Source organism: Lepidochelys olivacea (assembly GCF_965140295.1).
Source record: "Lepidochelys olivacea isolate rLepOli2 genome assembly, chromosome: 1".
Taxonomy (NCBI): Eukaryota; Metazoa; Chordata; order Testudines; family Cheloniidae; genus Lepidochelys; species Lepidochelys olivacea.
Window position 1 is genome coordinate 342,990,327 of NC_140411.1, and position 14,319 is coordinate 343,004,645.

At 48.1% G+C, this 14,319-nt stretch overlaps 1 protein-coding gene across 6 annotated transcripts in view; it reads right to left on the reverse strand.

Annotated features, from left to right (window-relative positions):
* GATA3 (GATA binding protein 3) overlaps positions 1-14,021 on the reverse strand; it is a 33,174-nt gene extending 19,153 nt beyond the window's left edge. For 5 of the 6 annotated variants that reach the window (XM_084622133.1, XM_084622131.1, XM_084622134.1 and 2 more), the window contains exons 1-2: positions 13,921-14,021; positions 2,665-3,157 (exon numbers count right to left, since the gene is read on the reverse strand). In XM_084622133.1, coding sequence (XP_084478259.1) covers positions 2,665-2,905 — 241 coding nt within the window. In that variant the 5' untranslated portion in view covers positions 2,906-3,157; positions 13,921-14,021. Of the gene's footprint in view, positions 1-2,664; positions 3,158-3,688; positions 3,812-13,920 lie in introns of those variants that run through there. The other variant, XM_084622130.1, reaches the window with a different exon arrangement.
* Between the last annotated feature and the right edge of the window lie 298 nt (positions 14,022-14,319).

A 14,319-nucleotide genomic window follows, 5' to 3' on the forward strand; every position in this document is an offset into this window, starting at 1 on the left:
CGGTGCTCTGCTCCCGGGGGTCAAACCAGGAGAGAAAAGGGCAGCAGCCAGGGCACCAAGAGCTATGAACCTGCGGGCCTGAGCAAAACTGAGCGTAGGGCCCGGATCCCGCAAAAACTTACTCTGTGGCTTAACTGTAACCCCCAGGCTAGTCCCTTTGGCATCAGCCCTATGCCTAGAAGTAAAAGCTATTGCCGGATCGAGGCCCAGAGTGGTGCTCAGGTGTGGTTGGCTGGAGGGCAAACGGGAGTCAAGTCTTCGGATTTGTCAAGCCCTTAGTAAATTTCCCTCTCCAATCAATCGTACAAGGCCTCGCCAGTGAAGATCCCACATGAAACTGCAAACCCTCCGAGGAGAATCCATTCTGGCTAGTTCGGAGCTATTATTGGGTTCTTCATTCACTGCACTTAAGTAACCATGAACTAGGAGGCAGGGAGATATTTTGTCCACAAGAAGAGATCCAGAAGAAGACAGTGATGTGTTAATAACCTTTTTTCTTTTCACCATTAGTCTGTTTTCACACATGGGTTTGTGTGTGTTTGACTCAGACAGCTTTATAAGGACAATATCACACGCACACAAAGTGTCAGTGGTCTCAAAAGATCTTTACATTAGATATGTTCAAACCTTATCTTAAAATATACAGCTAGGCTTCCTAACATTGCACTGGATTTTTGCAAAAAGAAAAGGAGGACTTGTGGCACCTTAGAGACTAACCAATTTATCTGAGCATAAGCTTTCCTGAGCTACAGCTCACTTCATCGGATGCACGCAGTGGAAAATACAAGTGGGAAGATGAGCTGTAGCTCACCAAAGCTTATGCTCAAATAAATTGGTTAGTCTCTAAGGTGCCACAAGAACTCCTTTTCTTTTTGCGGATACAGACTAACACGGCTGCTACTCTGGATTTTTGCAGTTTCCTTTGACCATTTTATCCTTTTATGTGATTGCAAAAAAAAAACCGCTTAATGAAATTTACATTATTATTTTTTTAAAAATAGGACGGAAAACATATTGAACCCCAGGACAGCAGCCAGGTTATGCTTCTTGTGATATTTCTAACGATATATTGATCTCTACGGAGGCATTCAAATCTATAGCTAGCTATCCTGATCATTGTAAATATAAAAAGCTACAGAGATCGAAATAGATACAGATATTTAGAGACACAGATCGCTAGCTAGAGTGATATATGTACTCTCTCTCTCTCTCTCTCTCTATATATATATATATGATCTCTGTGCATGTGTCCCAGGGTTCTTATCATGTTAGCCATTTGTGAACAATACTGAAAGTCAATGTGCTAAAGGAAGGGGAGGTGGGTTATATGAACAGGAAGGGTCAACATTCATTATCTTATCCAGGAAGTAACATAGTAAATAATATTCGGGCTACACCCGAAAGACCGCATTTCCACTTTCTGCTGATAAATTGGGAGGGGGAGAGAATAAAAGCTGCTGATCCTTAGCAATAATTATCTTAAAGAGTCTAAAAGCGGAACAATGCATTTACTGAACAGCGATCAATGCTCACTCAACAAGTAGCTGAAGTCCTGTGCGCTGATCAGTGAATCCGGATTAGCGCCGATGCCCAAACGGTCATCCCTTTTCCATTCAATTTTGTTTTATTTTAGGGTGGGTTTTTTTTTCTAATTTATTTCAGACCTAGGGTTCCTGCAGAGTGCGCCACAACTGGGATCGCTCCCAGGTTTACAAGGTTATGCTCTGCCTTTTAATCCGAAAGAAAACTCCAGCGCTACGAGCTGAATCGCTTTAATAGCTTTTTTTTAAACGGGGGAGGGGGGGCAGGAAAAGATTCATCTTGAAACGTATTTAGGCCCCGTAAAAACAGTACATGTGTCTCCTCGGGATAGCTGTGTGTGAGGCTATGTGTTTGAATTATGATATAGATAGTAAATTCCCATTACATTCACATTATATATAGCTACATACATAATTACATGTATGTGATGGTTCATAACGCAACACGTGATGTATAAGTACACGTACAATAATGTATAAAACACACTATAATGTGGCACAAGACCAGAAAGCCAGGCTTTCCTATCAAATCTATTATTTTCCCATCAAGGGTGAATTTAACATCCCAGCCGTGAACACACCCATCCCCCCTCCCCTAACAGTAACTGATAATGCTACAAAGAATTCTTCTGGAAAGGCAAAATAACACCGAAAACCAGATCCCCCTGGAGTTTACTTGTTGGGGCGGTGGGAAAGATTTGCATCCAGTACTTTTTTCTTTAGCGCTTATTTGGGACAAGCCAACTCAGAAATTCAGTAGTGGCATCGTTTTGCCAGCGATGGCTGGGGTTTGTACTGTATTCGTTGGCTGGAGGAATTACATCGGCTGCTTAGGATTTATCTATACTCTATAGCTAGTCACAGGCCCACACCAAAAGGCCATGCACGCGTTTTACGCCACATGAGGACATTTGCGCAGGTTACAGGTTCCTGGGCTTCCTTCAAGGCGCCCTTGTTAGTTGCTAACAGCTACCGCTTGCCTGCTCCTATTGCTTATAATGAGCGGTGTATAAGAAGATACACACAAACGCTGTCCTGTTTCCGGCACGAAAGCCTGGCCGCTGCCAACCTGCGCGCAGCTAGCTGGGGGCCCCACACCAGGGCCCGGGAGGGGAGAACTCACCGTGATGGGCCGGCGGGTACCTCTGCACAGTGGCTCGGACCGAGTTGCCATAGTAGGAAGGGACGTGATTGCCTTGTCCGTCGATGTTAAAAAGTACATCCACCTCCTCGGCCAGCGGGTACTGAGTTGGATCCATATAGGAATGGCCGAGCCCTGGGTGGTGTGAGTCCGGATGCTGCCCATTCAGCACCGCGGGGTGATGGTGGCTCACCCACCGCGGCTGGTCGGTAGTCACCTCCATCGCGCTCTCTCGGTGCGGGGCTGTCTCTGCTCCTCCTCCCCAAACTGGGCAGACTTGCCGCGGGAGGGTAGGCGGCGGGTTGATATATAACAGAGAGATGTTGTCGGGTTTAAAAAAAATAAAAATAAAATGATAATAATAAGCGATTCCAAAAAGATGACAAGAAGAGTAGGGAAAACAAACAAAAAATCTAAGAAGCGAGATCCCAACAGTATCTTCCGCTCTTTGCAGAGGTTTCTCTTCTTTGATCACCTGCAGTGAGAGAGAGGAAAGGGGGAACGAGCAAGAGAGAGAGCGAAACGTGTTTGAGCACTTCTGGGCTTCATCACCAGACTTTTAGGCAAGCGAAAACAAGCCCCTCCACAAACAGCGATCTTTGAAAGTCCACCTATTGTCCTAAGCACTCGACCCACCTATCCGACTAGGACACACACACTCTCTTTCTCTTTCGATCTCTGTGCAGCGGGGGAATGAAATCGACCAGAGTTACAGGCGCAGGCGTTGCTGGGGGCGCCTGCAGCGGCGGCGGCCCTTTTCCTCTCTTTTCTTTCTTTTTTTTTTTGGTAAATGTTTGGTCAGTTTCGCCAGCGATGCGCCTGCTTAGAAGCGGGTGCAAACTGCTGCCTAGGAGAGCCCGAAGCGTTTTTCAGGGCTTTTATTCATTATTGTGCAATAGAAAGAAAGAAAGAAAGAAAGAAAGAAAGAAAGAAAGAAAGAAAGAAAGAAAGAAAGAAAGAAAGAAAGAAAGAAAGAAAGAAAGAAAGAAAGAAATTCAGCACAAACCTTGGTGGAGAAGGAGTATGTGACCCAGGAGAGATGAAGTTGAAACTGCTTGATGAGATCAGATTGTGCTCGCTCTCTCTCTCTCTCTCTCTCTCTCTCTCTCTGTCTCTCTCTCTGTCCTCCCCCCCCCCCCTTTCTTTTTTTTTTTTTTTTTTTTTACAGGGAAGGCATTCTTTCTGAAAGGAGCAGGGTGGCGCCAGCCGGCTCAATGCTCACAGACAGCTGTGGCGAGACGCAACTTAAGGAGGTTCTACTGTCATCGGCCCGGAGTGGGAGGAGCCTGTCATGGGATAAGGAGGGGACAGGGCACGAAACACAAGGAAACGGCAACCCAGATTTACTCCCTTCTACTTTCGCCCCCCCCTCTTCCCCAATATTCCTTCCCCCCCCGTGACCGGAAAGTCTTTGAAAGCATCGCCTCGTTAGGCTGGAAATGCGGAGAAAGCGTTAACACCACTTTTTAAGGGGGAGACTATTCTAATGCGCATTACACAGAAATGGCATTAAGGGCGCATCCAATTGGCACGTGTGTCTCATTATATTATGTTATTAATTATTATTATTATTTTCTTTCATTCCTATGCGCCAGCCCTACTCTTACTTACTTACTTTGTTCCGGAGAGACACAGAAACTGAAGACACAACCCGGCCGTCAAGACATATTTTTCTATGGTGACTTCAGGCCACTGTCGGAAGAGTTTCAGAGAGCAGGTGAAGGATAGGTGGGGAACTCTACATTCTTTGTCAAAGCGGCAAAGAGTCCTGCGGCACCTTATAGACTAACAGAGGTGTTGGAGCATAAGCTTTCCTGGGTGAATACCCGCTTCCTGGGATGCATGGAGTGGAAATTTCCAGCGGCAGGTATAAATATGCAAGCAAGAATCAGGCTAGGGATAACAAGGTTAGTTCAATCAGGGAGGCTGAGGCCCTCTTCTAGCAGTTGAGGTGTGAAAACCAAGGGAAGAGAAACTGCTTTTGTAGCTGCCTAGCCATTCACAGTCAAATTTCAGAGTAGCAGCCCTGTTAATCTGTATCCGCAAAAAGAACAGGAGTACCTGTGGCGTCTTAGAGACTACCCAATTTATTTGAGCATAAGCTTTGGTGAGCTACGGCTCACTTCATCGGATGCATGTCTCAGATACTAATGTATCATTTTAAAGCATTACCCCTTCCAGGTCAATTAGTTAATTCCCAAGTAGGGCTAATCTGGGGGGACAGTTGTACTTTAGAACGTGTGTGAGAGAGTGTTTGTTCCTGAAATGTGTCAACGTCCTGGAACAACGTGAAGAAACATTATTTCAGAAATACCCATGCTTTTGGAGTTGTTCCTTTATTACACCCGATTCCATTCAGCTGAGAAGAAAAAGAGATCCACGAAACAAAGCTCAAGCAGAACGTAGTTTAACCTACAGTACCATTAAAATAGTGAAGCGGGCGCGGGGAAGAGGGAGGTTGTTGAGGGGGGGGCTGTTGGGGTTTTTTGTTCGTTTTTTTTGTTTTTGTGGTTTTCTTGTTTGTTTGTTTGCTTTTGCTCTGTTTGTTTGTTTTCTGGTCGGGAAACCAAGCTACAGAGTTGCAGCTGAACGTGCCTGCTGCGATCTCCTTTCTGGGTCTCAAACTCCACCGGCGAGAAAGAGAAAGTCCCTGCTTTCTCAGCGCTCATCTGACCACTTTCATTTCCACCGCCGGCACAAACAATAACGAAAACATTAATGCCCCATTACGACCCATGTGGCCTGAGCATGCAAACGAAGTGCCCAGAGCCAGCTCAGTGGGTGAAAGAGGGCTCGGGACGAGCCAGCCAGGGGACTGGCTCCTGTGAGCAAGGAGTGTACCAATCAGGAAGGAGCAGGAAGAGGGCGCTTGTGAAAGCCTGTCCTGATTGGCTGGGAGCTTTCGAACGGGCGAGGGCCGTTCGGTCTATTGAGCCAGTGCGTCCCCTAGTGGCTCAGAGGCAGGCGCTGGCTTTTTCAAACGTGCAACAAGTTACATGGCTGCCCCGGAGGAGATTGCAAAATAGCCAAGTGTCAAGTAAATAAATAATTCAATTAAAGCGTGCACGGATCGGGGAGAAGGAGCGGGGGGGGGGGTGACTTCAAAGGCGTGAGCGAAATAAAGTGCCGGGCAACAATATATACGTGGATCTATACATGGGCAGCAGATTGATCATGCCATGTAGCCCCATTGTCTGAGTACACGCCCCAGCACTTCAATGAGGAGCGTTTAATTAATGCAAAAGGCGACCGACGCAGTACACTCCCCAGCGCTACGGGCTAAGTGGAAAACGGCGTCCTTTGAAAAACGTTTCAGCCTCGGCCCTTGTCCCAGCGGGCCAACACCTTATTGATTGGGCCCACAGCAGCACCAAAAGAAAAACGTTTCAGCCTCGGCCCTTGTCCCAGCGGGCCAACACCTTATTGATTGGGCCCACAGCAGCACCAAAAGAGGTATACAATCGTTCCGCATATGTCAGTCCTCCAAAGCTTTAATTAGTCAGTCTTTTATGCAAACTGGAAATTGCTCCGCACACAGCCGACAGAGAGAGAGAGAGATTTTATGGTGAAATAGTCATGACAGTTAAATACATTTATTATGCACATGTTTGCACGTATGCAAATTGAATTGGTTGTATTACAAAAATGATATATTCTAATTTGTAGATCTCTTCCTAGCGGATAAATTGCTACCTACATTCAGTTACTTTTCTGAGATGGGCAGTTCTGAGGTGTAGAGACAGAGAAAACATACTGCCGAACTGTTGTGCTTGCAGGAATAAACGGATAAATATCGGTTTATCCATCCCGGTTAGAACATGAACTCTGGGGATGCAAGACATTTAAAAGGTGGTGGGGGGCCACGGATATAAACAAGTCCAAGGGCTTTTAACTAATGCAATAAAAGGAGATGAGCGAATCACTCAATAGCTCATCTCCCGGGCTCCCATTCGGATCTGCTGAGTGTACAGCTCCGAGCACCGTGCTACCACTTTGCCCAAGCAAGCAGGTTTGATTTCTGGGTGCGCTGGCATGGCTTGTTTGTTGCCCACAGGGCGCTGAGCAGTCAGGTAGGCACCCGGGGGCTGAGTCGCTCGAAGGGGATGCTGTGCGTAATGGAGCCGGGGCTGCAAGGAGGGGTATTCAGTGTCTGCTTCCCAGCTTCTCCCCCCGCCTCCCTTGGACTGCTGGATTGACAGTGTGTAATTGGGAAATGGGAGGTTGCTCTTTTGATCCTCTCTGCATTGCCCTTCGCTGGCCAGCCTAGCCGACGCCACAGGGCATTGACGTCAGGAGCCGAGCTCAGAGCCATGCTGCCGAGGGGAAGCCATGCAGCGTGCCAGGGAGCCCATTAGCAGGGCAAGAGGCAGACAGGCAAGGGGCTGCAGAGAGAGAGAGAGAGAGAGAGAGGCGCTTCTCGGGGCTGGAGGGGGGCTTACACACACACGCGCCAAGAACCGGGCGCTCAAGGAGCGCCGTGCACTAATTAATCTGAGACGCATTAGGTTTGGACCAACTCTTCAATGCTTATAGAGAGTAACGGTGTCAGTGTGTCCACACGATTCCCTTTTCCTCCTGCTCTCTCTCTATCCCCGCTTCTTCTCCCCCCCCCCACCCCGGACTGGGATGGAGGGGGCACATGGGCAGGATTCCCCCCCACCCACCCCCAGCCTGTAACATTTGCTGGCCTCTCGGGTTCCCTTGCTGCACCTTAGCCTGTTCTCTGCATTAGCAATTTCACCATCGGAGAGTGGATGCTGCAAAAACCGTGGTCTCTCTCTCCCCAGTCTCCTATAGGTAAGAAGGATTCTACTTGGATGTTCCTTTTTTACTTAATGTCATTATGTATTGCTTAAAGCGATCATAGGAGGGGGAATCCTGCCGGGCTCCATCAATTTCAAGGGAAATTCTCTTTTTTAGCGGAGGAGGCGGGCAGAGGGTCATTTCAAAGGCAGCCCCTTCTCCCCCCTCTGACTGTCCAACGTTGCAGTGGGTCTCATGATGAGACAAGGAACATTTTATGAAGACCCCCTCCCCATATACAGACCGAAAGCCCCGGAGGGAAACAGGAGATTTCTAGAGAAGATTGCGTTGGACATTTAAAAACCCCTCCCCCCAAAAAGGTGAATTAAGATGATCATCGTAATAAGATCAGTGTTTTCAAAGCGCAGATGTTACGATGCCGTGACAGGTTAGGTGAGATAAAACTGTATTTGGAAAGAGTTATAGCCAAGCCCACATAAATTCGCAGGCGTGCAGAGAGACAGTAAAAAGGAATATTCATGTAGAAATCCTAAAGTTGCTAATCCCAGCAAAGAAAACTTGTGTTTCTGGGAGCCTTGGGCGATCATTAAACTTGTTTACATAAGTGATTTGGAGGAGAAATGGAGAAGAAATGTTTCAATTTGCTGCAAAAACATAAATATGTGCATTAGGGCAAATATGGATCATATCCCGCACGAGGGTAGAACTGAAAATATGCACTTTATGGAACAATCTGACACTGATTAGGGCATGGACTGGAATGGCCTAACAAGTCTAACTACTATAGCTCTTCGACTGAACTCTGCTTTGTAAAGGACCCGGGACTAATTCCACCTGCATCCCCAACCCTTGCGTTACAAATCTGTCAGCCTTCTCTTTAACGTCGAATTTTCTGTGCAACTCTTGAGACGGGGGCGCGGGGGGGGAGAGACGACGACGACAAAATGTGATCAAAAGAATCCCGGAGATTTGGGGCTTGTGGACTGAAAGCAAACACCTCGGATGACATGTGTATTGGTCCTTAATATGCAGAAAATACTAGCGAAGTATTTCTTCATTAGTCCTCAATACTCCTCAAACAGTCCGGGGATAGAGTTTAAGAGCTGCCTAAATACCAAAATAACAGCAGTGATAATGGCATGGCAATCTATTTACCGATGGTGGCTCCCTGAATCTGAACATCAGCCTTATAATTCCTGGGGAGCTAAAGAGAGTTAGGGTTCCCTACGCGTCTATCCGGACAGTACAGGCGGCTCAGCTCAGCCCGAGCTGTTCCTTCCCCCTCCTTGTCCAGCTGAGCACGGTGTAGTTTGACATCATTCCTCCCACCCCAGCAGGGGCTTTAATTGACAGCTCGGTTCTAACAGGGACCCATTGTTGGAGCAATTAGCAAAAAAACAATAGGGGTTGCGGCGCGGGGGGGCGGTTAATTCGATTTGAAGGTGAGGGACGTGGCGCTGAGATCATGCAGGGCGGTCTGTAGATCTTTTCCAGCTGAGAGAGCGAGAAGGAGCCAGAAGTCACAGCGGCTTGGGGCAGGCAGGAACTGGAGGGAGGAGGGAAGGAGGCAGTTTTTTGGGGGGTGGGGGTGGGAAGAAGGGCTCCCTGGCTGGGAAAGGTCCGTCACACACAAAACAGGCAAACCCAACCCCTACACTCCCCTCGGGAAGGTTTCTCTAGTACCCCACAACCAACCAACCGGGGATGCCCGCCCCAAAGCCACCCGGGGTCTCTGAAGGTTGCCGGACCGCTGCAACGGGCATGGAGCTAGCTGAACAAAGCCAGGCCAGTCCCGGTACCCGTGTGAACGGCTTGGCTGAGAAGGGGAGTGGGATCCAGTCGTTAACAGCTGGGGAGCACTTTCCCGAAAAGTCTCTCTCCCAGTCGAAGCCTCTGTGGCTGGGTTCGTTCGGTGCCCATCATTATTACCAGCACCTGGTCCGAATTTCTACGTCTCCTTGGGACAGGGAAAGGAAGAAGCAGCCCCCTCCCCCCCCCCCCCAGCCCCTTTAGACTACAGTTGACTGAAAGCGGATTAAATTACGTGTGCCGGGTTGGGATTTTTACAGGGGACGAGAGGAGTACAGGTAAAGCTGTCTAAACAGCCTGGGGCTACCGATCGGAGGGTTATGCAAAGGACACGGCCCAGGGCAGAGCTCCGAAGACTTTTTGCCGTGTAAAACAACTTGTGCCCCGTCAAGGGGGATGGGGGGGCGGGAAAAGGGGGGAGCGGGGAGCCCCATATTCCAGCCTCCGCCGGGGGTGGGGAAGTGTAAACAGCCTAATGTCAATTCGGGGTTGTCACCTCCTAGGATGAAGACAACAGAAGCCACAACCGCTTAAAGCCAAACAAATCGACCCCCTAAAGCCCGGTGTGTGAGAAGGAGATGGATGGGGACGAGGCTGGATTTGCAGAACTGTTCTGAGTTTAAACAAAGAACGAGAGAGGCGAAAGCTTCCCCCCCCCCCCCCCAGCACACGCCACCCCCTATTGCAATGAATCAGCCAGAAACGATCTGTTCTCCCCAACCCCTTTATCAGTGAAAAGGGAACCACAAGCAGGAAGCGCTGCTCGGTTCGGATTTTTCTTTGGTTTTATTTTTTTTATTTTATTTTTAAAGCAAGCCTGCCCTAATGGACACTGAGGTGCTGCCTCACGCCCTTGGCTCTGAAAGGAGCCCGATGGGGTTTTTTCGAATAATTTCACCTCTCTCCCTCTTTTGCAAATCAGGAGGAAACACAAAGGCGCAGACACGCACCAGACTGAAAGAGAGAAAAGATCAACGACTGATTACCCCGTTTCCAGTGATCTTTCCCCTTCCCCTCTCTTACCCTAATTCCCCCCTCCCCAAAAAAAAAATCAGACGAATTGTAGCTAGAGAGGTGGGTGGGTGGAGAAAGGGGGAAACCCCTCATCTGCCCTAAGCAAACAAATTCCAAGAATGAAAATTGGGGGAGAGGTTGGGCCTTTTCTTGCGGGGGGGAACCCCCTCTCCCCCTTTGAAGCTGAGGAGAAGGGCTACTGCCCCAGGACACAAGGTCCGAGAAAGGATCAAAACCGGCTCCGCGAGTCCCAGAGGCGCCCTCTCTGCCCCTTGCACATTCCCAAACTGCACGGCAGAGACAGAGAGAGAGGAGCTCGGAGAAAGAAGAGGTGTCCTGTCCTGTCAGGGTTATTGGTACCCCCAGCTCCTCTCTAGGCCGGGTGATGACACCCACATAGAGCAGGGCTTGTTGTCCATGCAGGTCAGTTTCAAGCTCCGACCTGGTAAGTTCCACTTCCATTTTTTCTTCAGCATCAGACACAAACACACAAAAATATTATAATAATATTAGATAACACCCCCCATCTTTCAAACGTAGCTGCATCGAGATTTAACTCGAATCGGTCCGTATTTTGGAAAGATGTCTGGAGACAGAGAGGAAAAAAATCCGAGGGTACAGCAAGATAATTCACTGCCACTGAGGACAGGTCCCAGAGAGTCTTACGGCAAATAAAGCGACCTTCTCTCTTCGAATCATCACTTGGATGTAGAAAAAAAATCTATTTCCCCCCCCCCCAACCCCATCCGATTGATCTTAACGCCGAGAGTTGAAGAAGTTAATTTATAAACCAGTCCTGCTTAAACCCACCGCTACATTCGCCTTGAAAGGAGTGAACGCTCACCTCTAGGTAGGAATTCCTCGCTTCTTTTCAAGCAGCCAAAAATATTCTCTGCCCCCTCCACCCTAAAGGAAGTCTACGTGGGTAAGGGTGCATTTAGCGCCTATCCATCCTTCATCGCTTGGGACAATTTTGACCGGTAGATTCAAAGGCGAATTTAAACGAATCTTGAGGGCAGCTGGTAAACCAGCTGGTTTTTAATCCCAAACGACACTTTATTTACCCGGGGAGTCCCACAAAATGGCTACGAATGAAACTATAACCAGGTTTAAAGCCTTTAAAAAAAAAATTGTCAGCCTCGCCTCTGGCCAGAGGCCCGTAACAAAGTAAAACACAATGAAAATACACCAAGGGAAGACGCCAGGGCAGGGGGAGCGAATGAATTAACAGCAAAATTTCCTTGTGGGGGTGAAAACATTTCTCTTTTCCCTTTACTGAGCAGAGCGTTCTGAATAACAATGGAAGTGACCTTCTTTTAAGGAATGTCTCATTCTCGCTACTGGAAGAGAATCAAGATCTGTGTGTATCCCCTAAACTAAATGATGCATTCCCTAAAATAAATCCCGCTGTCCCTTCATGCATATGTATTCTGTACCCTGGGTGTGTATTTTCGTGTGACATACAAAAAACTGCAGACACCGCACGACACACGATGCATACACATCATACATTATACACATCGATGCAGCGAATGGGTTCATGTTTTTTTTCCACGAAAACAGAAGCCGAAATCTGGTTTAATTTGCCCTTTGCTGAATGTAACCTCGCTGCGGATGGATCGTTTTATTTCCCCCATCTCACGAAGGTAGATCGAGTCAGGGGAATCTAAGGAAAACGAGACATTTACACCAGCTATTTTGTCGTGTGATATTCCATCGCTTTCCCTGTTCGGTGGGACGCTGGATCTAAAGGGGATTGTCAGACTGAAGACACAGTATCTGCCCTCACAGTAGGGCTTTTCCTCTCTAAAATCTCCCAGACAGAAGCGGGCGTTTGCCAGATAAATCCGTAGTTTTCGAGGCCGGTCATTGCTGCGAAGTGATCTCTGACTGGTGGCTAAACAGCGACTCTCCTAAGCTCTCTTTAGGCCTTTTAGGGGCTCTTGAGAACATTTGCTTTTAATTGGATCGATTCTGTCCCCCTATCACACAACTTAACACGGAGACTGAAACACGAACACACAGTCTGCAAGCACGTACACGCTAACACAACACAAAGCTGACACAAGTTAACACAATCCACCTATTGAACTACACACTAACGCGCAAGCTAACACAGCCTGGGAACCGAAAACCCCATGGGAACCGAAAGACACACAGACTCACACACTACACAGATGACAACACACACTAACCACAAACTCATACAACAAAGAGAGGGAAATATACCTAACAATGTCCAGGCTCGCACAACACACGGATGGAAACAAACTTAATATACTAAGTAACGCAGTGAAACACATTAACACAAATCCTAACTAACAACACACACACAAAGGCATAAACCTCGAAATACACAAACTTCACATTCTCTGGGGACACACAAATACAGGTCTACAACTTGAAATACACACACACACCCCAGAGCAAATGACACGAGCCTTACATAAAAGACCCGGGCTACCTAGCTTTACAACCGCCGCCCATAAATAATGAAGAAAACAAGTATATCCAATGAGTATTAATTATCCGGTTACAGTAAAACCCATCACCTAATGCTCCCGCTCCTATTTATGGACAAATGAAGGTAAGAGGAGCTGACATTTTTGAATGAGCTCAATTACAGCTAATGCTCATTTCTTAACACTCAAATACATTTCCAAGGCACCCAATTACTAGTTTAAATACCCTACATGATCTAGCGGATGGCAAGTTTGGGGGGGGGGGGAGAGGTAGGAGGGATCCAGACACGCCTTAGGATGTAGTGAAATCATCATTCTCCATTATACAGGTACCAGTCCCTTCAAGAAACCTGTCTTAAAACAGCCGGACACGTCCAGCCAGACCATTTCCCGTTCTTTAGAAACCAGATTACATAGACAGCCGGCTCTAAATGGATCAACGCTGCGCTCAGAATACAGCCAAGGAGATTGCTGGGTGACTGGGCGAAGTGTGCTCTGATGCAGTCTGGTTAGAAAGCAGTGTAGGATTGTATGCACACGCACATGCAGATGTGTGACAGAGGTAGGTTATATGTTTCTGTTCCTGGTACACTTATATGTAGGTGCACTTGTATTTGCTACCGAATATATGCAAGTGTGTGAGAGAGAAAGAGAGAGGGAGAGATTAGATATAAAAAGAATGATCTATATTTAGGGGAGAGCGTGTATACACCGATTCGCTCGTTGATTAATTACATTCCAGCAGACATATCCGTCTAATATCATTACCCACACAACTATAATACACAACACAGTAGACACGCCTAAACGCTTCTTCTCTCATCCCCTCCGTCTACACACGCAGATGTGCGGTGCCATCTGTGAAAGCAGCCCTGTCCCCGGCTACCCAGCACGCATAGGCAAAGCAGTTGTTGTCAACCTCTTCCAATGCTTTCCCCCCACGCCCCACCCCTCAGCTCTAGCTTTCAGAGGTAACAAGCTCTCGGGCAAGCTGGGTCTTCCCCCAAGGTCACTGAGAAACATCCAAATAGCTCCAGCGACTGAAGACAAATAAGAGTGGGGTCGCGTTACATTTCAGCCAGCGTCTGCTGCCCGCTTTGAGCCGAGATCCCTTCTAATTCTCTCCACGTGGAGACGGGAAAGAGTGAGAGTGAGGGGAGGAGGGGGGAGAACCTCAATATTCACTGACCTGGGCAGCTGCTTCTTATTTTGTCCTGATCTGCTGACGATCTAAAGGCGGCAATGACAGACAGACTCGACTGCTCCGGCAGCTGCTGAGGCCGATGGCATCTCTCGAGCTTCCAGCGAGAAGTAAAACGTGGGTGATCCACATCCTCCGAACACCCACCCAAATCTCTGACCTCCTCCTCTCCTCCTCCTGGCTGTCTAGAAGATCAGAGCTCTTCCGGGTTGGAAAAGGGCAGAGAAAGAGTGAGAGAAATATGATGGGCATGCCATTACACACCCAGCCTGCGAATCACATGGGACGGGGGGAAGGGAGGGTGGGGGGAAGAGGGGAAGGGAGGGTGGGGGAAAGAGGCAGGTACTGGGGCTGGAAGTCGACTGGAACGGGGTGTAACCCGTGCCA